Raw genomic sequence first — 25,077 nt, forward strand, 5'->3', positions numbered from 1 at the left:
TGCTCTGTTTTCTTGGTGCTTGGGAGGCGCAACAGGCTGAGGGCTTCTGGTGTCCTGGCCCCACTGGTGGACCTACTGATGGCACCTGGTTTTTTTGGCCATTGTGTGACACAGAGTGTTGGACTGGATGGGCCATTGGCCTGATCCAGCATGGCTTCTCTAATGTTCTTAAGTGATGGTGGCTACAGATATAGCTTCAAGAAGGGACTGGATAAACATCTGAAGCAGCGGTCCATCAGTGTCTATTAGCCTCAAGGTCTAGGTGGAGCACTCTTTCTTGGGTTTTTTGGCCACTTGGTTTTTTTGGCCATTGTGTGACACAGAGTGTTGGACTGGATGGGCCATTGGCATGATCCAACATGGCTTCTCTTATGTTCTTATGTGACACAGAGTGTTGGACTGGATGGGCCATTGGCCTGATCCAACATGGCTTCTCTTATGTTCTTATGTGACACAGAGTGTTGGACTGGATGGGCCATTGGCCTGATCCAACATGGCTTCTCTTATGTTCCTATGTGACACAGAGTGTTGGACTGGATGGGCCATTGGCCTGATCCAACATGGCTTCTCTTATGTTCTTATGTGACACAGAGTGTTGGACTGGAGGGGCCATTGGCCTGATCCAGCATGGCTTCTCTTATCTTCTTATGTGACCCAGAGTGTTGGACTGGATGGGCCATTGGCCTGATCCAACATGGCTTCTCTTATGTTCTTATGTGACACAGAGTGTTGGACTGGATGGGCCATTGGCCTGATTCAACATGGCTTCTCTTATGTTCTTATGTGACACAGAGTGTTGGACTGGATGGGCCATTGGCCTGATCCAGCATGGCTTCTCTTATGTTCTTATGTCTTGGAGCAGTGATATTCTGTCTTCTGGGTGCTTGCGGGGCAACCGTGGGAGGGCTTCTGGTGTTGTGGTCTTGCTGGTGGACCTGCTGGTGGCCCCTGGGTTTTGGCCACTGGAGGGACCATTGGCCTGACCCGACATGGCTTCTCTTATGTGCCTGTAACACTTCTTAAGGTAGAGAAAAGTAGGGATAAAACCCAACTCAGTTTGGTGCAGTGGTTAAGTGAGTGGACTCTTATCTGCGAGAACTGAGTTTGATTCCCCACTCCTCCACTTGCAGCTGCTGGAATGGTCTTGGGTCAGCCATAGCTCTCACAGAGGTTTTGCTTGAAAGGGCAGCTTCTGGGAGAGCTCTCAGCCCAACTCCCTCACAGGGTGTCTGTTGTGGGGGTGGAAGGTCAAGGAGATAGTGAGCCACTCTGAGACTCTGAGATTCAGAGTGGAGGGTGGGATATAAATCCAATGTCAAATATTTCTTCTTCTTCCTCCTCCTTTTCCTCTTCTTTTTTCTGCCACCTCTTCCTCGTCTTCCTCTTCTTCCTCTTCCTTTTCTTCTTCAAGAAGCCTTTGAAGGCAGATGCTGAGCTGCTATAATTTAGTACAGCTTCCAGTGATGTCAGGGGTGGTTGGCAGATGCAAATGAGTAGTGCTAAAGAGCTCCAACACCTCTTTTTCTACAGAATGATCCCCAGTTGCAGTAAATATCTTTGGGGGGGTTGTTGAGCATTCACTCGAGAAGGCCGGTCTTTCCGCTTCCAAGGCGTAACTTCTGTGGGCTGCCGGATGCTTGTGAAGCTCCTCGTCAACCCCGGCAGCTCTTTGGGATCCCAGTGGACCATCTTCTGCCCCCTCTTTTCTTGCCGTTGCCTTTTGCCGAAGGAAACCACATTCCCTTTGCACAGGACCCTCTGGGGCCTTCGTTATCTTCCCAGGCGGCACTCTCTTTCTCTCCAGCAAACCTCACGAGAATGCCAAGCGTCTGGGCCGTTCAGCCGGCCTCTTCATCATTTTATTAATCGTTTCCTTTTTGGGCTGAAAAATGTGCCCTTTCCGGACCTCTTCTCCTTGGCGCTCCAGTGACTTCACTGCCCAGCGAGGGAGCAAACAGCCGTCTGGCGATGTGGGGTATTTATGTGGTCGCCAGCTGGGAAGCCTCAAATCACACCCACACGTCTGCCTGGGGGAAGGAGTCGTGGGAAGGAAACACCCGCCCAAGATGCAGGAGGGGAGCTCCTTCCCAACTCAAGAAGGAATCATAGAATCCTAGAGTTGGAAGGGACCTCCAGGGTCATCTAGTCCAACCCCTTGCACAATGCAGGAAACTCACACATTTTTGTTGTTGTTCAGTCGCACAGTCGAGTCCGACTCTTTGCGACCCCATGGACAAAGTCATGCCAGGTCCTCCTGTCTTCCACCATCCTCCGAAGTCTTCTGTGGTTACTTGGACTTGCCCTCCGCTCTTCCCCAGTAGCATATTGGGCACCTTCTGACCTGAGGGGCTCATCTTCCAGCGCCATATCTTTTAGCCTTTTGTTACTGTCCATGAGGTTTTCTTGGCAAGGATACTGGAGTGGTTTGTCATACCTCCCCCTAAATTCACAGAATCAGCATTGCTGTCAGATGGCCATCTAGCCTCTGTTGAAAAACCTCCAAGGAAGGAGAGCCCACCACCTCCCAAGGAAGCCTGTGGAAACTTAGAATCATAGAATCCTAGAGTTGGAAGGGACCTCCAGGGTCATCTAATCCAACCCCCTGCACAAGGCAGGAAGCCCACAAATACCTCCCCCTAAATTCACAGGATCCTCATTGCTGTCAGATGGCCATCTAGCCTCTGTTGAAAAACCTCCAAGGAAGGAGAGCCCACCACCTCCTGAGGAAACCTGTTCCACTGAGGAACCACTCTTTCAGGAAGGTCTTCCTAATGTCTTCTGGGGCCATGGAAAACAATTCCACACCATTCTGTATAGGACAGCCCTTCAAGTACTTGAAGATGGTGATCCTATCACCTCTCAGGCACCTCCTCTCCAGGCTAAACATACCCAGCTCCTTCAACCTTTCCTCATAGGACTTGGTCTCCAGACCCCTCACCATCTTAGTGGACCATATGCTGAACATGAGTCAACAGTGTAATGTGCTGGCTAAAAAGGGAAATGCAATATTGTGTTAACAGAAGTATAGTGTCCAGATCACGCTTTATTCTGCTCTGGTAAGACCTCACCTGGAGTATTGTGTCCAGTTTTGGGCACCACATTTTAAGAAGAATATAGATAAGCTGGAACTGGTCCAGAGGAGGTCAACAAAGATGGTGAGGGGTCTGGAAACCAAGTCCTATGAGGAAAGGTTGAAGGAGATGGGCATGTTTAGCCTGGAGAGGAGGCGGCTGAGAGGTGATAGGATCACCATCTTCAAGTCCTTGAAGGGCTGTCATATAGAGGATGGTGAAGAATTGTTTTCTGTGACCCCAGAAGGTAGGACCAGAACCAATGGGTTGAAATTAAATCAAGAGAGTTTCTGGCTCAACATTAGGAAGAACTTCCTGACCGTTTGAGCAGTTCCTCAGTGGAACAGGCTTCCTCGGGAGGTGGTGGGCTCTCCTTCCTTGGAGGTCTTCCAATAGAGGCTAGATGGCAATCTGACAGCTGTGCTGATCCTGTGATTTTTTTGGGGGGAGGTGTTTGTGAGTTTCCTGCATTGTACAGAGGATTGGACAAGATGACCCTGGAGGTACCTTCCAACTCTATGATTCTGTGGTGATATTATGATGCTCCTTCATAGATCTATCTTGCAGCCTTATTTGGAATCCTATGTGCCGTTCTGGTGATCGTATCTGAGAAGACATTGCAGAGCTGAAAAAAGTACAGAGGAGGGCAAGCAAGAGGATATTAGCAGAGTTAAATAGTTGCCTTTTCCACAGGGTGCTGGATCTCACATGCTCCTGTAAAAAGCTGCCGTCTCTTTGCCCACTATTGCACACAGCCAGAGGCCTTGGGTTAGAACAAGGGACCTCCATGTCTGTGCGCTGCTGATTGTGCTGAACATCTTGGGCCTGCAGACCAAAGCTTATTGAGGCTTAGTGATGCCCTCCCAGACTCTGAGGAGGCTTCTCCTCTCCAGACATTTCTTTTAGTCCTCTTGGTTTGACAGGCTGGAAAGCTTCCAGGTTACATGCTGTGCTGTGCTATGCTTGGGCAGCCATCGTGACTTGGTGTTCTGGCTCTTGCCTGAGCTGGGGGAGAGCTTGCTTCTCTGTCTGCTTTCCAGCCTGAACCTTTGAGAATCCGTGCCTCCTGTTCCTGTCCCACAGTCTTAATAGGCACCCTTTGGCCCAACCCCATAACACACATTTGATAAGAGTACTCCCTATTTTCATTGGAATGCACCCTGTTTTCATTGGAATGCGCCCTGTTTTCATTGGAATGCTTCCTGTTTGCAAAGTCTGGAAGTGGCATCTACAGGGAAGGGCAGTGCCAGGTTGCAATTTGGAAAAAGGAACAGAGTTGGAAATGTCAAAAGCAGGGGTGGCGGTTGGCAGCATAAGGGTATTTTTGAAATCGGAGAAGTATGATTATGGAACAGTGTTCCCAGGGAGCTGGCCCACCTCGTTTTCAGTCTTTAGGAGGCAGCTGAGGACCATATTTGACTAATACAGCTTTTTTAAAAAAAAATCTATTAGCACTCCTAAGTGCGTTTTTAAATTGTGCTCTTTGATGCATTTTTTAAAAAATATTTGTTATTTTATTTACGCCACGAGCTGCTTTTGAGTTCCACAAGGGAGAATGTGGCTTATAGAAGTTTTGCATGAATAGAAAGAGCCAGAGTCCCGTAGCACCTTCAAGACTAAACAAAAATTGTGGCAGGAGAGGAGCTTTTATGAGTCGCTGCTCGCTTCTTCGGATTCTTCAGACCTCTTCGTATCTGAAGAAGCGAGCAGTGTGTCAAGCATCGATATTTCGAAATAATCAAGCTTTTGTTTCAAATCAAAGACTTGTTTTATTGAAACTCCATGACTTGCTCCAAGGACAGATACCTTGGAAATAATACTTGCCATGGTATAATAATAATAATAATAATAATAATAATAATAATAATAATAATAATAATAATAATAATAATAATAATAATAATACTTTTTATTTGTATCCCGCCCTCCCCGCCAGGGCAGGCTCAGGGCGGCTCACAACATACGAATGTAATATACAATAAAACCATACATAGTGATTACAATTATAATTATAAAATCATCATTAAATCAATTTACAAGTTGTATTAAAATTAACATTGTGGTGCTATAACTTAGGTCTTTAGTAAAATTCAGTGGCTAAAAACATGTCCAGTGGCACTTTCTTGGCTCGGCATTAGGTGAAGGCTATTTTGAAGAGGTACATATGAACATATGAAGCTGCCTTATACTGAATCAGACCTTTGGTCCATCAAAGTCAGTATTGTCTTCTCAGACTGGCAGCAGCTCTCCAGGGTCTCAAGCTGAGGTTTTTCACACCTATTTGCCTGGACCCTTTTTTGGAGATGCCAGGGATTGAACCTGGGACCTTCTGCTTCCCAAGCAGATGCTCTACCACTGAGCCACCGTCCCTCCCCTTAGGTAGGTCTTACAGGCCCTGCGGAATTGGTCTATTTATTTATTTATATTTCAATTTATATCCCACCCTTCCCACCGAAGTGGCTCAGGGCGGCTAAACATCGTAGGGCCCGTACCTCCTCCGGGAGTTGATTCCACAGCAGTGGAGCTGCGATGGAGAAGGCCCGATCCCGGGTGGTCTTCAATCTGGCCTCCCTTGGCCCAGGGATATTCAGCTGGTTCTTTCCAGCTGACCTCAGCGCTCTCTGGGGCTCGGACATATAGGGCTTTAAAGGGGATAGCCAGCACTTTGTAACGGACTCGGTACACCACTGGCAGCCAGTGCAGTCCGCGCAGCCCCGGCTGTATGTGCTCCCATCTTGGGAGTTGCATAGTATCTTATAGGCTACTTCAAAGATAACTTCAAAAGAATAACATAAAGATGCAAATCGAATTGAAGGTTCAAAGGCTACTCGCTAGTATCTCTTTTATGACCTAAGGAACGTTCACATCTCCATTTCTCACACATTCTCTGCTAGCTGATAAAACATGGCTGCGTGAATCTGGGGGAGAGGCACTTCGCATTGCGAATACAAGGTTACCGTACACATCCTGGAAGCAGAGAGATTTATTATACATTCACAGAGGGAGAGAAAGAGAGAAGTGAGAGTGGGGGGTGGGGGAAAGAAAAGAAAGATATGGATAAACCAACACGTAGAAATAGCATCCTTGACACAGTGACTCACGAAAGCTCCCCCCCCACCGCCCCAAATTTTGTTAGTCTTTAAGGTGCTCCGGGACTCCAGCTCTTTTCCACTGCCACAAACAGACTCACACAGCTACCCAGGGCTTTTTTATTTTGTAGTGGGAATTCCTTTGCATATATTAAGGATGTGTGGCCTAATATGCACAAGAGTTCCTGCTACAAAAAAAAAACGCTCTTCCAAGCACCAAGAAGACAGAGCATCACACAGGTGATACGATCACCATCTTCAAGTACTTGAAGGGCTGTCGTATAGAGGAATTGTTTTCTATGGCCCCAGAAGGCAGGGCCAGAAGCAACTGAATGAAATTAAATCAAAAGAGTTTCCGGCTCAACATTAGGAAGAACTTCCTGACAGTCAGAGCAGTTCCTCAGTGGAACAGGCTTCCTCTTTGGGAGGTGGTGGGCTCTCCTTCCTTGGAGGTTTTTCAGCAGAGGCTAGATGGCCATCTCACAGCAATGAAGATCCTGTGGATTTAGGGGGAGGTGTTTGTGAGTTTTCTGCCTTGTGCAGAGGGTTGGATTAGATGACCCTGGAGGTCCCTTCCAACTCTATGATTCTGTGATTCTATGACAGGGGCCAGCCGGTTCCTCTGAAGGGCCAACAACAGGGCATGGATCCCAAAGCCTTCATAAGAACAACAGAAGATCCCTGCTGGGTCAGACCAGTGAGGGTTCATCTAGTACAGCCTCCTGTCTCACACAGTGGCCAGCCAGTTCCTCTGGAGGGCCAAAAACAGGGCAGAGAGGCCGAGGCCCTCCCCTGAGAAGAACATCAGAAGAGCCCTGCTGGGTCAGACCAGGGAGGGTCCATCTAGTCCAGCATCCTGTCTCACACAGTGGCCATTCAGTTCCTCTGGAGGGCCAACAACAGGGCAGAGAGGCTGAGGCCTTCCCCTGAGAAGAACATCAGAAGAGCCCTGCTGGGTCAGACCAGGGAGGGTCCATCTAGTCCAGCCTCCTGTCTCACACAGTGGCCAGCCAGTTCCTCTGGAGGGCCAACAACAGGGCAGAGAGAAGAACATCAGAATTCTTCCCCTGGGAAGAACCTCAGAAGAGCCCTGCTGGGTCAGACCAGGGAGGGTCCATCTAGTCCAGCCTCCTGTCTTACACAGGGGCCAACCAGTCCCTCTGGAGTTTTGACAAGAGGGCACTTAGGCCTTCCCCTGGTTATAGACTTATCCTCCATCAAGGCATTCGCTTAATTATGGGGTGCCTCAGGGGGCGGTGCTTTCCCCGATGCTGTTCAATATCTATATGTGCCCCCTTGCCCAGATTGTCAGGAGATACGGGCTGGGTTGCCATCAATATGCAGACGACACCCAGCTTTATCTGCTGATGGATGGCCGGCCTGCCTCCGCCCCAGAAAAATTGGCCCCGGCGTTACAAGCCGTGGCGGAGTGGCTCAGGCTGAGTCGTCTGAAGCTGAATCCAACGAAGACAGAAGTCCTTTGTCTGAGTCCCGGTGGCCTGGGAAGGGAAATCCCTCCACCAGCCTTGGATGGGGCGCCACTGATATCAGTGCCTAAAGTCAAGAGCTTGGGGGTGCTACTGGAGCCCACATTGGCTGTGGAGGCCCAGATAGCAGCCACTGCAAGATCCGCCTTTTTCCGTCTTAGGCGGGCACGGCAGTTGGCACCCTTCCTAGAGCACAGCGACTTAGCAACAGTGGTTTCACGCAACGGTCACCTCGAGACTAGACTACTGTAATGCCCTCTACATGGGGCTGCCCATGTCTCAAATCCGGAAGCGCAGCTGGTGCAGAATGCTTCAGCCAGGCTGTTACTGGATCTCTCTATTCAGGATAATGTACAGCCGGGGCTGCGGAGACTGCTTTGGCTGCCGATAGTATTCCGGATTCGCTACAAGGTGCTGGTTATTACCTTTAAAGCCCTATATGGCCGAGGACCTGTCTACCTTAGGGACCGTCTCTCCCCATACATTCCCCAGAGGGTACTTAGATCTGGATCACAAAACCTATTAGAAATCCCCGGGCCGAGGGAGGCGAGATTGAAGGCTGCCAGAGAACGAGCCTTCTCTATTGCGGCCCCCCACTGGTGGAACCAACTCCCAGATGAGGTTAGAGCCTTGCGGGATCTTGCCCAATTCCGCAAGGCCTGCGAAACAGCACTATTTCGAATGGCCTTCAGCCAAAGTACACAGCTGCTCAACGTCATGGTGTGGAACTTAGCACCAAAACGGCTGTTTTAAAATGGCTTTAATACTTTGACTTGCAAAGTGTTTAATTTTATCCGATATTATTGTCATTGTTTTTACTGCTTTATGGTTTTATTGTTTCATTGTGGCTATTCAGTGTTGTGAGCCGCCCTGAGCCTGCTCCGGCGGGGAGGGCGGGATATAAATACGAAAAATAAATAAATAGCTATTAGCCATGAACGATAGATATAGCCTCCATGTTCCGAGGCAGTATTCCACTGAATATCAGGTGCTAGAACATGAGAACATAAGAGAAGCCCTGTTGGATCAGGCCAGTGGCCCATCCAGTCCAACACTCTGTGTCACATAAGAGAAGCCATGTTGGATCAGGCCAATGGCCCATCCTGTCCAACACTCTGTGTCACATAAGAACATAAGAAGAGCCCTGTTGGATCAGGCCAATGGCCCATCCAGTCCAACACTCTGTGTCACATAAGAACATAAGAGAAGGCATGTTGGATCAGGCCAATGGCCCCTCCAGTCCAACACTCTGTGTCACATAAGAGAAGCCATGTTGGATCAGGCCAATGGCCCATCCAGTCCAACACTCTGTGTCACATAAGAACATAAGAGAAGCCATGCTGGATCAGGCCAATGGCCCCTCCAGTTCAACACTCTGTGTCACATAAGAACATAAGAAGAGCCCTGTTGGATCAGGCCAATGGCCCATCCAGTCCAACACTCTGTGTCACATAAGAACATAAGAGAAGGCATGTTGGATCAGGCCAATGGCCCCTCCAGTCCAACACTCTGTGTCACATAAGAGAAGCCATGTTGGATCAGGCCAATGGCCCATCCAGTCCAACACTCTGTGTTACACAGTGGCCAAAATTTTTTTATACATACACACACACACACACACTGTGGCTAATAGCCACTGATGGACCTCTGCTCCATATTCTTATCTAAACCCCTCTTGAAGGTGGCGATATAGAGTGTTGACGATATAGAGTGTTGAAGGCTAGGACAAACAGATTTAAGGACAGTTTCTATCCAAGTGCTGTGGTTAGGTTAAATGCAGGGTTATGAAGGATTATCTGTTTTAGATGTATTTAATGGTTTAAATGGTTTTAATGGTTTTATGAATGTTTAATGGTTTTATGAATGTTTATTTAATGGTTTAAATGGTTTTAATGGTTTTATGAATGTTTATCCGTTTTAGATGTATTTAAATGGTTTTAATGGTTTAAATGGTTTAATGGTTTCAGATGTATTTAAATGGTTTATGAATATGTGTGTTTGATGTGTTGGTATGTTTGTGGAAGAGCACCTCATTTCGTTGCTCTCTTTTTGTTGAGAACAATGACAATAAATTCATCTATCTATCTATCTATCTATCTATCTATCTATCTATCTATGCTTGTAGCCACCACCACCTCCTGTGACAGTGAATTCCACATGTTAATCACCCTTTGGGTGAAGAAGTACTTCCTTTTATCCGTTTTAACCTGTCTGCTCAGCAATTTCATCGAATGCCCACGAGTTCTTGTATTGTGAGAAAGGGAAAAAAGGACTTCTTTCTCTACTTTCTCCATCCCATGCATTATCTTGTCAACCTCTCTCATGTCACCCCGCAGTCGACGTTTCTCCAAGCTAAAGAGCCCCAAGCGTTTCAACCTTTCTTCATAGGGAAAGTGTTCCAGCCCTTTAATCAGAGAACAAGCCATGAAGGACGGCTATTTCTGGACTTCCTCTGGATGGCCATTAGGTCAACAACAGGGCACAGAGGCCTAGGCCTCCCCCTGATTTTGCCTCCTGCCTCTGAAAGTGGAGGTTCCCCTCAGTTTCCTTGGCCTAGTAGCTAGCCCATCTCGATAAAATGAATGTGGGCCCTCAAAGATGTGCTTCCAGATGGACAGAGGTCGCGGCTAATGTCTTCCTCTTCTCTGACAGGTCCCCCAGCGGCAGTCTCGGCAGGTCTCCCAAGACGACGGACCAGGGAGCAGAACGCTCGGGGTGTGGAGCGTCTGGGGCTCGTGGTCAGCCTGCTCTCAGCCCTGTGGCGTCGGGGTCTTGGAAAGGACTCGAACATGCCAGTCTCCTTACCAACAAGTCCCCTGGGCCGGGAGGATGGAGCCGGTACCCCATCCCGCCTACCCCCCACGACAGTCGCTGTACCAAGAGGAGCGGGCCGCCAGCCCGTACCTGACCAGACCAGCCTACCCGCTTCACACCGACAGGAACGCCAGGCCTGCCCTCTCTTTCCACGGCAGCGGTTCCGTGCTCCCTCTCCACAGCCAGCCTCAACCACCGGTTGCCCCCTACAGTCCTCAGAATCGGTACACGCGGCACGAGGCCTTCCCACCCGAGGAGGTGCCCTCAGCCCAATTGCGGGACACTGCCGTCAGCCTCAGGCAGGACTCTGTCCCCTTCCGTGAAGCGATTCGGCACCCAAGACCTCAGGGAAACCAGCTGGGCCGGAGAAAACCGCCCAGCCGTGCCTCCTCTCAGAGACCGCCACACTGGGATGTCCCCGGTGCAGACAGGACGCCCTCGAGACAAGGTGCCTCGGCTCGGTCTCCTCTCTGGGAGTCTGTCCCTTTGTTCAAGCCTCTGAGGCAGGATAGCCTCGAGGAAGGCCTCGGCCCTGACAAGGCCCGTCACGGCAGCCAAGTAGACGGCAGCCGATACCGCTGGGCAGCATCCCCAACGCAGGAGTCCCCGGACTCTAGGAGGTGAGAATTGGGGCGGGAAACATCTGTGGGGAGGGATTGGGAGCCCTGAGGGGGTGGGGAACCAAACATTCACTGACTGTGCCTGAAGGAAAAATCTGAGGAGAGGGGAATTTGGGCTTGAAACAGATGGAGGCCTCAGATAAAGGCAGTTTCCTAGGGATTTGTCATATGTGTGCTTTGTCATGTGTGTTGGCTCATAATAAGAACAGAAGAGAAGCCATGTTGAATCAGGCCAATGGCACATCCCGTCCAACATTGTGTCACATAGTGGCCAAAACCCAGGGGGGTTAGGAAATCCCCTAGTGAGGCTGGATTCCCAGAAGCCCTCCCACAGTGCCCCCCCACAAGCACGAAGAATACAAAGCATCACTGTCCCAGACATAGGAACATAAGAGAAGCCATGTTGGATCAGGCCAATGGCCCATCCAGTCCAACACCCTGTGTCACACAGTGGACAAAAAAACCAGGCACCATCAGGAGGCCCATCAGTGGGGCCAGGACACTAGAAGCCCTCCCACTGTGCCCCCCCCCAAGCACCAAGAATACAGAGCATCACTGCCCCAGACAGAAGAACATGAGAGAAGCCATGTTGGATCAGGCCAATGGCCCCTCCAGTCCAACACTCTGTGTCACATAAGAACAGAAGAGAAGCCATGTTGGATCAGGTCAACGGCCCATCCAGTCCAACACTCTGTGTCACATAAGAACATAAGAGAAGCCATGTTGGATCAGGCCAGTGGCCCCTCCAGTCCAACACTCTGTGTCACATAAGAACATAAGAGAAGCCATGCTGGATCAGGCCAATGGCCCATCCAGTCCAACACTGTGTCACATAAGAACATAAGAGAAGCCCTGTTGGATCAGGCCAATTGCCCATCCAGTCCAACACTCTGTGTCTCATAAGAACATAAGAGAAGCCATGTTGGATCAGGCCAATGGCCCATCCAGTCCAACACTCTGTGTCTCATAAGAACATAAGAGAAGCCCTGTTGGATCAGGCCAGTGGCCCCTCCAGTCCAACACTCTGTGTCTCATAAGAACATAAGAGAAGCCATGTTGGATCAGGCCAATGGCCCATCCAGTCCAACACTGTGTCACATAACAGCGGAAGAGAAGGCATGCTGGATCAGGCCAATGGCCCCTCCAGTCCAACACTCTGTGTCACACAGTGGCCAAAAAAACCAAGTGCAAACAGGAGGCCCACCAGTGGGGCCAGGACACTAGGAGCCCTCCCACTGTGCCCCCCCAAGCACCAAAAACACAGAGCATCACTGCCCCAGACAGAGTGTTCCATCTATAGCTTGTGGCGAATAGCCACTCATGGACCTCTGCATCATATGTCTATCCAGTCCCCTCTTGAAGTTGTCTAGTTAAGAGAAGCCATGTTGGAGCAGGCCAGTGGCCCATCCAGTTCGACACTCTGGGTCACACAGTGGCCAAAACCCAGGTGCCCGCAGGAGGTCTACCAGTAGAGTCAGAACGCCAGAAGCCCTCCCACTGTTGCCCCTCAGGCACCAAGAATACAGAGCATCACTTCCCCAAATGATGTTCCCTCTATACCTTGTGGCCAGTAGTCACTGATGGACCTCTGCTCCAGATATTGATCCAGTCCCCTCTTGGAGCTGTCTATGCTTGCAGCCGCCACCGCTTTCTCCATTAGTGAATTTTGCCGGTTAATTACCCTTTGGGTGAAGAAGGAGTTTTCTTTATAATAATAATAATAATAAAAATTTTATTTGTATCCCGCCCTCCCCGCCGAGGCGGGCTCCGGGCGGCTAACGACATTTCATAAAAATTATGCAGAGTTTAAAATCACATTAGCTTTAAAGCATTCCAATTAATCGAGTATTATACAAGTTTCCAGGTGCTAATTCCATTTATAAATGATAATAGCGAAAGTCACCTGACGGCGGTCTCTCAGCCAGCAAAGGCCATCCTGAAAAGGGGAGGGACGGTGGCTCAGTGGTAGAGCATCTGCTTGGGAAGCAGAAGGTCCCAGGTTCAATCCCCGGCATCTCCAAAAAAGGGTCCAGGCAAATAGGTGTGAAAAACCTCCGCTTGAGACCCTGGAGAGCCGCTGCCAGTCTGAGAAGACAATACTGACTTTGACGGACCGAGGGTCTGATTCAGTGTAAGGCAGCTTCATATGTTCATATATGTTCAAAGGGTGGTCTTGCAGGCCCTGCGGAACTGGTCAAGGCACCGCAGGGCTCGCACTTCTTCCGGGAGCGGGTTCCATAATTGTGGAGCTGCGATGGAGAAGGCCCGTGTACGGGTGTTTTGGAGCTTGGCCTCCTTTGGTCCAGGGATAGTCAGCTGGTTCTTCCCTGCTGACCTCAGTGCTCTCTGGGGTTCGTATGGGGAGAGACGGTCCCTCAGGTAGGCAGGTCCTCGGCCATATAGGGCTTTAAAGGGATGAGCCGGTTTGGTGTAGTGGTTAAGTGTGCGGACTCTTATCTGGGAGAACCAGGTTTGATTCCCCACTCCTCCACTTGTACCTGCTGGAATGGCCTTGGGTCAGCCATAGCTCTGGCAGAGGTTGTCCTTGAAAGGGCAGCTGCTGTGAGAGCCCTCTCCAGCCCCACCCACCTCGCAGGGTGACTGTTGTGGGGGAGGAAGGTAAAGGAGATTGTGAGCCGCTCTGAGACTCTTCGGAATGGAGGGCGGGATATAAATCCAATATCTTCTTTTTCTTCTTCTAAAGGTAATAACCAGCACTTTGTAACGAACCCGGTAGGTAACCGGCAACCAGTGCAGTTCGCGTAGCCCCGGCTGTATGTGCTCCCACTTCTTTGATCTGTTCTAGGCCTAATCAGAATCATATAACAGGTGTGAGCTAAATCTTGTACCTGGGCCTCCTACATGCTGCTTCTAGAAGCGCCAGGATCAACCAGATCTGGGGCCAAAACTTCAACCACTACGCCGGGCTGTCCGTCGTACTAGCTGACTTCTGATAGGCTGCCTTTCTCTTCAATGCCCCGCCCGTTTCTGTACCTGATAGAGGTGACCTGTGTTCCAAAGGTGTGTCCCTTTCCCCAGTAAACAGCAGAAGAGTGAAGGTGGGAGAGGAATTCCAGAAACAACAGAGTACCACCAACGCAGTAATTGCGCCTTGAGAGACAGTTTGGTGTAGTGGTTAAGTGCGTGGACTCTTCTCTGGGAGAACCGGGTTTGATTCACTGAAAATGTCAAGGCAGCGAGCCATTACAATAAAAAAGGCCAATGCCATGCTGGGAATTATTAGGAAGGAAACTGAAAACAAATCAGCCAGTATCATAATGCCCCTTTATAAATTGATGGTGCGGTCTCATTTGGAATACTGTGTGCAATTCTGGTCACCGCACCTCAAAAAGGATATTACAGCATTGGAAAAAGTCCAGAAAAGGGCAACTAGAATGATTCAAGGGTTGGAACACTTTCCCTATGAAGAAAGGTTAAAACGCTTGGGGCTGTTTAGCTTGGAGAAATGTTGACTGCGGGGTGACATGAGAGAGGTTTGCAAGATTATGCAAGGGATGGAGAAAGTAGAAAAAGAAGTCCTTTTCTCCCTTTCTCACAATACAAGAACTCGTGGGTATTCAATGAAATTGCTGAGCAGTTGGGTTAGAACGGATAAAAGGAAGTCCTTCTTCACCCAAAGGGTGATTAACATGTGGAATTCACTGCCACAGGAGGTGGTGGCGGCTACAAGCATAGCCAGCTTCATAAGGAGATTGGATAAAAATATGGAGCAGAGGTCCATCAGTGACTATTAGCCACAGCATATTATTAGAATTCTCTGAGGCAGTGATGCTCTGTATTCTTGGTGCTTGCGGGGGCACAGTGGAAGGGCTTCTAGCCCCACTTGTGGACCTCTAGATGGCACTTTGGAGGGTTTTTTAGCCACTGCGTGACACAGAGTGTTGGACTGGATGGGCCATTGGCCTGATCCAACATGGCTTCTCTTATGTTCTTATGTCTGGGGCAAGTGATGCTCTGTATTCTCGGTGCTTGGGACGGGGCACAGTGGGAGGGCTTCTAGTGTCCTGGCCCCACTGATGGACCTCCTGGTAGCACCTGGTTTTTTCGGCCACTGTGTGACACAAAGTGTTGGACTGGATGGGCCATTGGCCTGATCCAACATGGCTTCTCTTATGTTCTTATGATTCCCCACTCCTCCACCTGCAGTTGCTGGAATGGCCTTGGGTCAGCTGTAGCTCTCACAGAGCTGTCCTTGAAAGGGCAGCTTCTGTCAGTGCTCTCTCAACCCCACCCACCTCACAGGGTGTCTGTTTTTTTTTGGGAGGGAGAAGATAAAGGAGATTGTGACCATTCTGAGATTCAGAGTATAGGGCGGGATATAAATCCAATATCATCATCTTCTTTCAGGTCTCGAGTTCGAGAGTCTATCAAGCCTGGCAAATACGGCTACGGGAAGCTGCCGTTTGCTTTGCCCCTTCACACAGATGCAGCAGGGGCAGTGGCGGAGGGATCTGCTCCTCGTTTTAAGAGGCACCACCGGGGTCGAATGGGTGAACCTCCGCCCCCTCCGCCCCCGCCCCCTCTTCCCCGGGCCAAGAAGGAGAAACGCAAATCCCGCCGCTCGTCTTCCGGTGAGGAGCTGGGCAGTTGGGAGGAGGAACTGCTGACGTCTGGACCCGACCGTTCCGTCCGCGAACCAAAGAAGCTTCCGGAAGCAGAAGGCCCTTCTGAGGTCAAGGGTCAGGCTGGTGCGCCGGCGAGAAACAGTTCGGGGCCTGGAACGCGACTTAGACGCTTGGATGAGAGCGGGTACGCCCCGCCCCGAGGAGCTCTGAGGGAAGAGTCTCACCCCACGGAGCCAGGCGTGGCCGGGGCACCGAAAAGCGGACTCACCGAGGAAGGGAAGCCCCAGGAACAAGACCTGGAGTCAACAGGGACTCCTTCAGAGTCTCACGATGGCTCTCAGCGCCCTGGCCTTCCCGCGGAGCTTCAGCAGCCGCATTCCACCGTTGTCTCGGGAAGCGATGTTGCCCGTATTGTATCCCAAGCGGACCCGCTCTCTGGGAAGTCAGCGGAGAGTTCAGCCCCTGCTGGAAAAGAAACAGAAGACCCCGGCCTTTTGGCGGGAAATGTTGGGCCTCCCCTCTCTCCCGATGGGCGTCACCCCGTTCCAGCACGAGGGGGACGGCACCCGAGGAACGACAGCGCCACTCCAGAGCGGAGGGGCCTCGGGACGGGGAAGAGCCACACAGTCACGCCAGAGCTGCCTCGCCGTCCTGACAGCGGCTCCGTGGACCCACAGGCCAGGGTGGGGAACGCCAACCGCCGGCCCCACGGACAAGCCCAGTCACGGAACCAGCGGCAGAACGAGCAACGGGCAGGCGGGCGCGGATCTGGGCCGCCCCGCAGCCTCTATGTGGACCGGCCCATGGCGCCTCGCCCAGTCGAGCCAGATGTTTGGTTCCTGCACCGTGGGGGCCCCGTTCAGTTCCACGCCGGGGGCCAAGGACCACGGGACAGCCCCCAGCCAGGAGCTGAAGGACCGCAGTGGAATCTGTACGCCCCGGGCACGGAAACCTTCCACTGCGAGGGAGAGAGCAAGCAGTTCAAGGCCTGCCAGCAAGAGGTGAGGACCGTATCGCTTGTTTCGTAGCTCCAGTGAAAATATCCCTTTGCTCACTCTGGAGTAGGGTTGCCAAGTCCAATTCAAGGAATATCTGGGGACTTTCGGGGTGGGGCCAGGAGACATTGGGATGGAGCCAGGAGACATTGGGGGTGGGGCCAGGAAGAAGAAGAAGAAGATATTGGATTTATATCCTGTCCTCCACTCCGAAGAGTCTCAGAGCGGCTCACAATCTCCTTCCCCTTCCTCCCCCACAACAGACACCCTGTGAGGTAGATGAAGATATTGGATTTATATCCTGCCCTCCACTCCGAAGAGTCTCAGAGCGGCTCACAATCTCCTTTCCCTTCCTCCCCCACAACAGACACCCTGTGAGGTAGATGAAGATATTGGATTTATATCCCGCCCTCCACTCCAAAGAGTCTCAGAGAGGCTCACAATCTCCTTTACCTTCCTCCCCCACAACAGACACCCTGTGAGGTAAATGAAGATACTGGATTTATATCCCGCCCCTCCACTCCGAAGAGTCTCAGAGCGGCTCACAATCTCCCTTCCCTTCCCCCGCACAACAGACACCCTGTGAGGTAGATGAAGATATTGGATTTATATCCTGCCCTCCACTCCGAAGAGTCTCAGAGCGGCTCACAATCTCCTTTCCCTTCCTCCCCCACAACAGACACCCTGTGAGGTAGATGAAGATATTGGATTTATATCCCGCCCTCCTCTCCGAAGAGTCTCAGAGCGGCTCACAATCTCCTTTCCCTTCCTCCCCCCCACAACAGACACCCTGTGAGGTAGATGAAGATATTGGATTTATATCCCGCCCTCCACTCCGAAGAGTCTCAGAGCGGCTCACAATCTCCTTTCCCTTCCTCCCCCACAACAGACACCCTGTGAGGTAGATGAAGATATTGGATTTATATCCCGCCCTCCACTCCGAAGAGTCTCAGAGCGGCTCACAATCTCCTTCCCCTTCCTCCCCCACAGCAGACACCCTGTGAGGTAGATGAAGATATTGGATTTATATCCCGCCCTCCTCTCCGAAGAGTCTCAGAGCGGCTCACAATCTCCCTTCCCTTCCCCCGCACAACAGACACCTTGTGAGGTAGATGAAGATATTGGATTTATATCCCGCCCTCCACTCCAAAGAGTCTCAGAGCGGCTCACAATCTCCTTTCCCTTCCTCCCCCACAACAGACACCCTGTGAGGTAGATGAAGATATTGGATTTATATCCCGCCCTCCACTCCAAAGAGTCTCAGAGCGGCTCACAATCTCCTTTCCCTTCCTCCCCCACAACAGACACCCTGTGAGGTGGGTGGGGCTGGAGAGGACTCTCACTGCAGCTGCCCTTTCAAGAACAGGGTCTCAGAGTAGCCTACAATCTCCTTTACCTTCCTCCCCCACAACAGACACCCTGTGAGGTGGGTGGGGCTGGAGAGGGCTCTCACAGCAGCTGCCCTTTCAAGGACAACCTTTGCCAGAGCTCTGGCTGACCCAAGGCCATGCCAGCAGCTGCAAGTGGAGGAGTGGGGAATCAAACCCGGTTCTCCCAGATAAGAGTCCGTGCACTTAACCTCTACACCACACTGGCTCTCTATTAGAGCTATGGCTGACCCAAGACCGTTCCAGCAAGTGCAGTTGGAGGAGTGGGGAATCAAGCCTGGTTCTCCCATATAAGCGTCCACACACTTAACCACTACACCAAACTGGCTCTCCTTTCTGCGAATTGAAGAAACTTCCGGAAGCAGAAGGAGACATTGGGGGTGGAGCCAGGAGACATTGGGGGTGGGGCCAGGAGACATTGGGGCGGAGCCCAGGAGCAAGGTTGTGGCAAGTGCAATTGAACTCCAAAAGAAGTTCTGGCCCTCACATTGAAAGGGACCTCATGCCTTATATTTATTTTTATCAGTTTTTATTGTATCAATTTTTTATTCCACCCTCCCCTGCCTTCCCTTCATTTGGAATGGTGAAGGAGAGGGACACCTTCTTTTGGGGCTCATAAGTACTGGACCTCCTGGCCCAATCCTTTTGACACTTGGAGGAATCAGATGCTATGCTGAAAAATTTGGTGCCTCTACCTCAAAAACTTAGCTCACCGCCCCCCCCCCCCCCCCGAGCCACAGATACCCATGAATTAATTCTCTATTATACCCTATGGGAATCGGTCTCCATAGGGTATAATGGAGTGTCCAGCAGACGTCTTCCTCCCTCCCCCCCCCCAATCCAATTTCCCCTGAAATGGGGGGAGGGCCTTCAAAAATAGTTTCTGCAGCAGGGGTGGCCAACGGTAGCTCTCCAGATGTTTTTTTTGCCTACAACTCCCATCAGCCCCAGCCAGCATGGCCAATGGCTGAGGCTGATGGAGTTGTAGGCAAAAACATCTGGATTGCTACCATTGGCCACCCCTGCCCTACAGTATTTATATTAGGAGTAAGCTGTTCCTTTTGACGGCAAGGTGCTCTCAATTCAAGCCTGTCTTGAACCTCTTCTCTTACCGGATGCACAAGCCTCCCGGGTTTTGCCGACTGAATGCTCTCTGCAATTTTTATTAGGAGCCAGCCATTCCTGATTGACGGCAAAACGCTCTCAATGCCGCTGAAGTGTATAGTTTTTGAGCAAGCCAGTCCTGTACCTCTTCTATAACCAAATATATTTGGGTGGAATTGTTTTCTGTGGCCCGGAAGGTAGGACCAGAACCACTGGTTTGAAATTAAACCAAAAGAGTTTCCAGCTCAACATAGGAAGAACTTCCTGACCGTTAGAGCGGTTCCTCAGTGGAACAGGCTTCCTCCTCGGGAGGTGGTGTGCTCTCCTTCCTTGGAGGTTTTTCAACAGAGGCTACAAGGCCATCTGACAGCAATGAAGATCCTGTGTATTTAGGGGTGGTATTTGTGAGTTCCCTGCATTGTGCAGGGCCTAGTGGCCAGAGCACAACGGGACTTCAGATCCAAATCCTCTCTCATGGGGCCAATTACTTTTCCTTGGTCTGACCTACCTTACAAGGCTCGTAGCATCATAGAATGATAGAATTGGAAGGGACCTCAAGGGTCATCTAGTCCAGCCCCCTGCACAATATAGGAACATAAGAGAAGCCATCTTGGATCAGGCCAATGGCCCATCCAGTCCAACACTCTGTGTCACACAGTGGCAAAAAAAAAATTATATATATATATATATACATACACACACACACACACACACACATATATATATATATATATATACATACTGTGGCTAATAGCCACTGATGGACCTCTGCTCCATATTTTTATCTAACACCCTCTTGAAGCTGTCTATGCTTGTAGCCGCCACTTCCTGTGGCAGTGAATTCCACATGTCAATCACCCTTTGGGAACTTCACAGATTCTATGATGAAACAACACCAAGTCCTATGAGGAAAGGTTGAAGGAGCTGGGGATGTTTAGCCTGGAGAGAAGGCGGCTGAAAGGTGATAGGATCACCATCTTCAAGTACTTGAAGGGCTGTCTTATAGAGGATGGTGCGGAATTGTTTTCTGTGGCCCCAGAAAGGAGGACCAGAACCAACGAGTTGAAACTAAATCAGAAGAGTTTCCGGCTCCACATCAGGAAGAACTTCCTGAATGTTAGTTCCTCAGTGGAACAGGCTTCCTCCTCGGGAGGTGGTGCGCTCTCCTTCCTTGGAGGTTTTTCAACAGAGGCTAGATGGCCATCTGACAGCTATGAGGATCCTGTGAATTTAGGGGGAGGTGTTTGTGAGTTTCCTGCCTTCTGCAGGGGGTTGGACTAGATGACCCTGGAGGTCCCTTCCAGCTCTAGAATTCTTTGATTCTATGACTGTTAAGAGCGGTTCCTCAGTGGAACAGGCTTCCTCAGGCGGTGGTGGGCTCTCCTTCCTTGGATGGTTTTCAACAGAGGCTAGATGGCCATCTGACAGCAATGAGGATTCTGTGAATTTAGGGGGAGGTGCTTGTGAGTCTCCTGCCTTGTGCAGGGGGTTGGACTAGATGACCCTGGAGGTCCCTTCCAACTCTAGAATTCTTTGATTCTATGACTGTTAAGAGCGGTTCCTCAGTGGAACAGGCTTCCTCAGGCGGTGGTGGGCTCTCCTTCCTTGGATGGTTTTCAACAGAGGCTAGATGGCCATCTGACAGCAATGAGGATTCTGTGAATTTAGGGGGAGGTGCTTGTGAGTCTCCTGCCTTGTGCAGGGGGTTGGACTAGATGACCCTGGAGGTCCCTTCCAACTCTAGAATTCTTTGATTCTATGACTGTTAAGAGCGGTTCCTCAGTGGAACAGGCTTCCTCAGGCGGTGGTGGGCTCTCCTTCCTTGGACGGTTTTCAACAGAGGCTAGATGGCCATCTGACAGCAATGAGGATTCTGTGAATTTAGGGGGAGGTGCTTGTGAGTCTCCTGCCTTGTGCAGGGGGTTGGACTAGATGACCCTGGAGGTCCTTTCCAACTCTAGGATTCTATTATTCTAAATGCAAAGCCTTGCAAATTAACATCCCAGCCATATCCGTGATGGTTTGGGGTTTTTTTGGGATATTATCTTCACACACAAAAGAAAAAAAGATGCCGAGCTTATGCTTTAGGCGGGAAGAATAATAGCTAGAGTCGAGGAATTCCTGCAAGAAAGAATTACATCTCTGTAGCTCCCATTAAGCAGGGGATGTTTCTGGACCTTGTCGAGGGGCAAATGAGCACTTCCAGGGTTGCAGAAAAGTCTGTCATGGGGGTTGCGCCCCTTGAGGGCTGCTGGTTGCCGGGAGCAACCCAGACAGAGCCCAAACTGTGCTGGTTGTTGCTGAGGGGCCGTTTGACCTGGGCTTGGAGCCAGTGTAGGCTGGGGTCAGAGCTGTGGGGACTCCCTTGGGCCAGACCCTATCACCCTGCTAATTTTTCATGCTCCGAAAACAAGCAGCCTTTGCAAATCCTAGAATGTCTCGGCTTTATTAGGAGGGGGTGTCGGAAAAAGACAGTGGCCTCCATGGCTTCTGTGGCTCTACAATATTTATGAACAGTCTCACAAATGGGTCACAGCCAGGTCAGGAAGGAGGAGGAGGAATCGAACGGTGTGCAGAGGTTATGGATACACGTAAATGGATGTGAATCTGCCTTCAACGGAATCAGAGCCTTTGGTGTAGTGGTTAAGTACACAGACTCTTATCTGGGAGAACTGGGTTTGACTCCCCGCTCCTGAATCAGAGCCTTTGGTGTAGTGGTTAAGTGCTCGGACTCTTATCTGGGAGAACCAGGTTTGATTTCCCACTCCTGAATCAGAGCCTTTGGTGTAGTGGTTAAGTGCTCGGACTCTTATCTGGGAGAACCGGGTATGATTCCCCACTACTGAATCAGAGCCTTCGGCGTAGTGGTTAAGTGCTCGGACTCTTATCTGGGAGAATTGCGTTTGATTCCCCACTCCTAAACCAGAGCCTTTGGTGCAGTAGTTGTGCGCGGACTCTTATCTGGGAGAACCAGGTTTGATTTCCCACTCCTGAATCAGAGCCTTTGGCGTAGTGGTTAAGTGCTCGGACTCTTATCTGGGAGAACCGGGTTTGATTCCCCACTCCTGAATCAGAGCCTTTGGTGTAGTGGTTAAGTGCTCGGACTCTTATCTGGGATAACCGGGTTTGATTCCCCACTCCTGAATCAGAGCCTTTGGTGTAGTGCTTAAGTGCTCGGACTCTTATCTGGGAGAACCGGGTATGATTCCCCACTACTGAATCAGAGCCTTTGGTGTAGTGCTTAAGTGCGCAGACTCTTATCTGGGAGAACCGGGTTTGATTCCCCACTCCTGAATCAGAGCCTTTGGTGTAGTGCTTAAGTGCGCGGACTCTTATCTGGGAGAACCGGGTTTGATTCCCCACTCCTGAATCAGAGCCTTTGGTGTAGTGCTTAAGTGCGCGGACTCTTATCTGGGAGAATCGGGTTTGATTCCCCACTCCTGAACCAGAGCCTTTGGTGTAGTGCTTAAGTGCTTAAGTGCGCAGACTCTTATCTGGGAGAACCGGGTTTGATTCCCCACTTCTCCACTTGCAGCTGCTGGAATGGCCTTGGGTCAGCCACAGCACTCGCAGAGCAGTCCTTGAAAGGGCAGCTTCTGGGAAAGCTCTCTCAGTCCTACCTGCCTCACAGGGTGTCTGTTGTGGGGGGCGGTGGGAAGGTAAAGGAGATTGTGGCCACTCTGAGATTCCGAAATTCATAGTACAGGGCGAGATATAAACCCAATATCTTCTTGGTCCACCAAGGTCAGTCTTGTCTTCCCTGCATTGTGCAAGGGGTTGGACTAGATGACCCTAGAGTTCCCTTCTAACTCTATGATTCTATGATTCTACTCGGGCTGGCAGCAGCTCTCCAGGGTCATCACCTATTACCTGATTCTTTTTAACTGAGGGTGCTGGGGGTTGAACCTGGGACCTTCTGCATGCCAAGCAGAGGCTCTGCCACTGCGCCACCCCAGGTTCAACCTGTGTCAGTGTGCAGAATGGCCCATGAAATGCACCTGTAACTCAGTAGTCCTATCTATTTATGAACACTGAGGATGGAAAAATAAACTGAACTTGTTCAGTGTTAATTGGCGTGATGCACGAACACATGAAGCTGGCTTATATTGAATGATATTGTTTTCTTATGCTGTTTCCTTAATTTGTTTTCTGTCGCCCCAGAAGGTCGGAGCAAAACCAATGGGTTGAAATTAAATCAAAAGCATTTCCAGCTAAACATTAGAACTTCCAGACAGTTAGAGAGCCAGTTGGTGTAGTGGTTAAGTGTGCGGACTCTTATCTGGGAGAACGGGGTTTGATTCCCCACTCCTCCACTTGCACCTGCTGGAATGGCCTTGGGTCAGCCGTAGCTCTGGCAGAGGTTGTCCTTGAAAGGGCAGCTGATGTGAGAGCCCTCTCCGGCCCCACCCACCTCACAGGGTGTCTGTTGTGGGGGAGGAAGGGGAAGGTGATTGTGAGCCGCTCTGAGACTCTTTGGAGTAGAGGGCGGGATATAAATCCAATATCTTCTTCTTCATCTTCTAGAGCAGAAGAACTTCCGGACAGTTAGAGCAGAAGAACTTCCAGACAGTTAGAGCAGAAGAACTTCCGGACAGTTAGAGCAGAAGAACTTCCAGACAGTTAGAGCAGTTCCTCAGTGGAACAGGCTTCCTCGGGAGGTGGTGGGCTCTCCTTCCTAGGAGGTTTTTCATCAGAGGCTAGATGGCCATCTGACAGAAATGATGATTCAGAGCATAAGAACATAAGAGAAGCCATGTTGGAGCAGGCCAATGGCCCATCCAGTCCAACACTCTGTGTCCTAAAAAACCAGGCGCCTTGAGGAGATCCATCACTGGGGCCAGGACGCTAGAAGCCCGCCCACTGGGCCCCCCCTCAAACACCAAGAAGACAGAGCATCACTTACCCCAGACAGAGAGTTCCAACAAAACGCTGTGGCTAAGAGCCACTGTTCCTTATGTTGATCCAATCCCCTCTTGAAGAGTTTCTAGCTAAGCAATTAACACTATGCTTGCAGCCACCACCACCTCCTGCTTCAGTGAATCCCACGCGTTAATCACCCTTTGGGTGAAGAAGGACTTCCTTTTATCGGTTCTAGCCCGACTGCTCAGCAATTTCACTGAATGTCCATGAGTTCTGGTATTGTGAATTAGGCAGATTCTGTAAATTGGAGAGCCAGTTTGGTTTAGTGGTTAAGTGCATGGACTCTTATCTGAGAGAACCAGGTTTGATTCCCCACTCCTCCACTTGCAGCTGCTGGAATGGCCTTGGGTCAGCCGTAGCTCTGGCAGAGGTTGTCCTTGAAAGGGCAGCTGCTGTGAGAGCCCTCTCCAGCCCCACCCACCTCACAGGGTGTCTGTTGTGGGTGAGGAAGGGAAAGGAGATTGTGAGCAGCTCTGAGACTCTTCGGAGTGGAAGGCAGGATATAAATCCAATATCTTCATCTACCTCACAGGGTGTCTGTTGTGGGGGAGGAAGGTAAAGGGGATTGTGAGCCGCTCTGAGACTCTTTGGAGTGGAGGGCGGGATATAAATCCAATATCTTCATTTACCTCACAGGGTGTCTGTTGTGGGGGAGGAAGGGAAAGGAGATTGTGAGCAGCTCTGAGACTCTTCGGAGTGGAGGGCGGGATATAAATCCAATATCTTCATCTACCTCACAGGGTGTCTGTTGTGGGGGAGGAAGGTAAAGGGGATTGTGAGCCGCTCTGAGACTCTTTGGAGTGGAGGGCGGGATATAAATCCAATATCTTCATTTACCTCACAGGGTGTCTGTTGTGGAGGAGGAAGGGAAAGGAGATTGTGAGCCACTCTGAGACTCTTCGGAGTGGAGGGCGGGATATAAATCCAATATCTTCATTTCCCTCACAGGGTGTCTGTTGTGGGGGAGGAAGGGAAAGGAGATTGTGAGCAGCTCTGAGACTCT

General features: G+C 50.5%; 1 protein-coding gene across 1 annotated transcript in view; it reads left to right on the top strand.

Moving 5' to 3' along the window:
• The window catches only part of ADAMTSL4 (ADAMTS like 4), a 95,715-nt gene that overhangs the window by 6,943 nt on the left and 63,695 nt on the right, over positions 1 to 25,077 (top strand). Inside the window, exons 2-3 of the mRNA XM_060258702.1 lie at positions 10,300 to 11,081; positions 15,450 to 16,668. Coding sequence (XP_060114685.1) covers positions 10,300 to 11,081; positions 15,450 to 16,668 — 2,001 coding nt within the window. The remainder of the gene's footprint in view (positions 1 to 10,299; positions 11,082 to 15,449; positions 16,669 to 25,077) is intronic.

Source organism: Heteronotia binoei, chromosome 1, assembly GCF_032191835.1.
Source record: "Heteronotia binoei isolate CCM8104 ecotype False Entrance Well chromosome 1, APGP_CSIRO_Hbin_v1, whole genome shotgun sequence".
Lineage (NCBI taxonomy): Eukaryota > Metazoa > Chordata > Lepidosauria > Squamata > Gekkonidae > Heteronotia > Heteronotia binoei.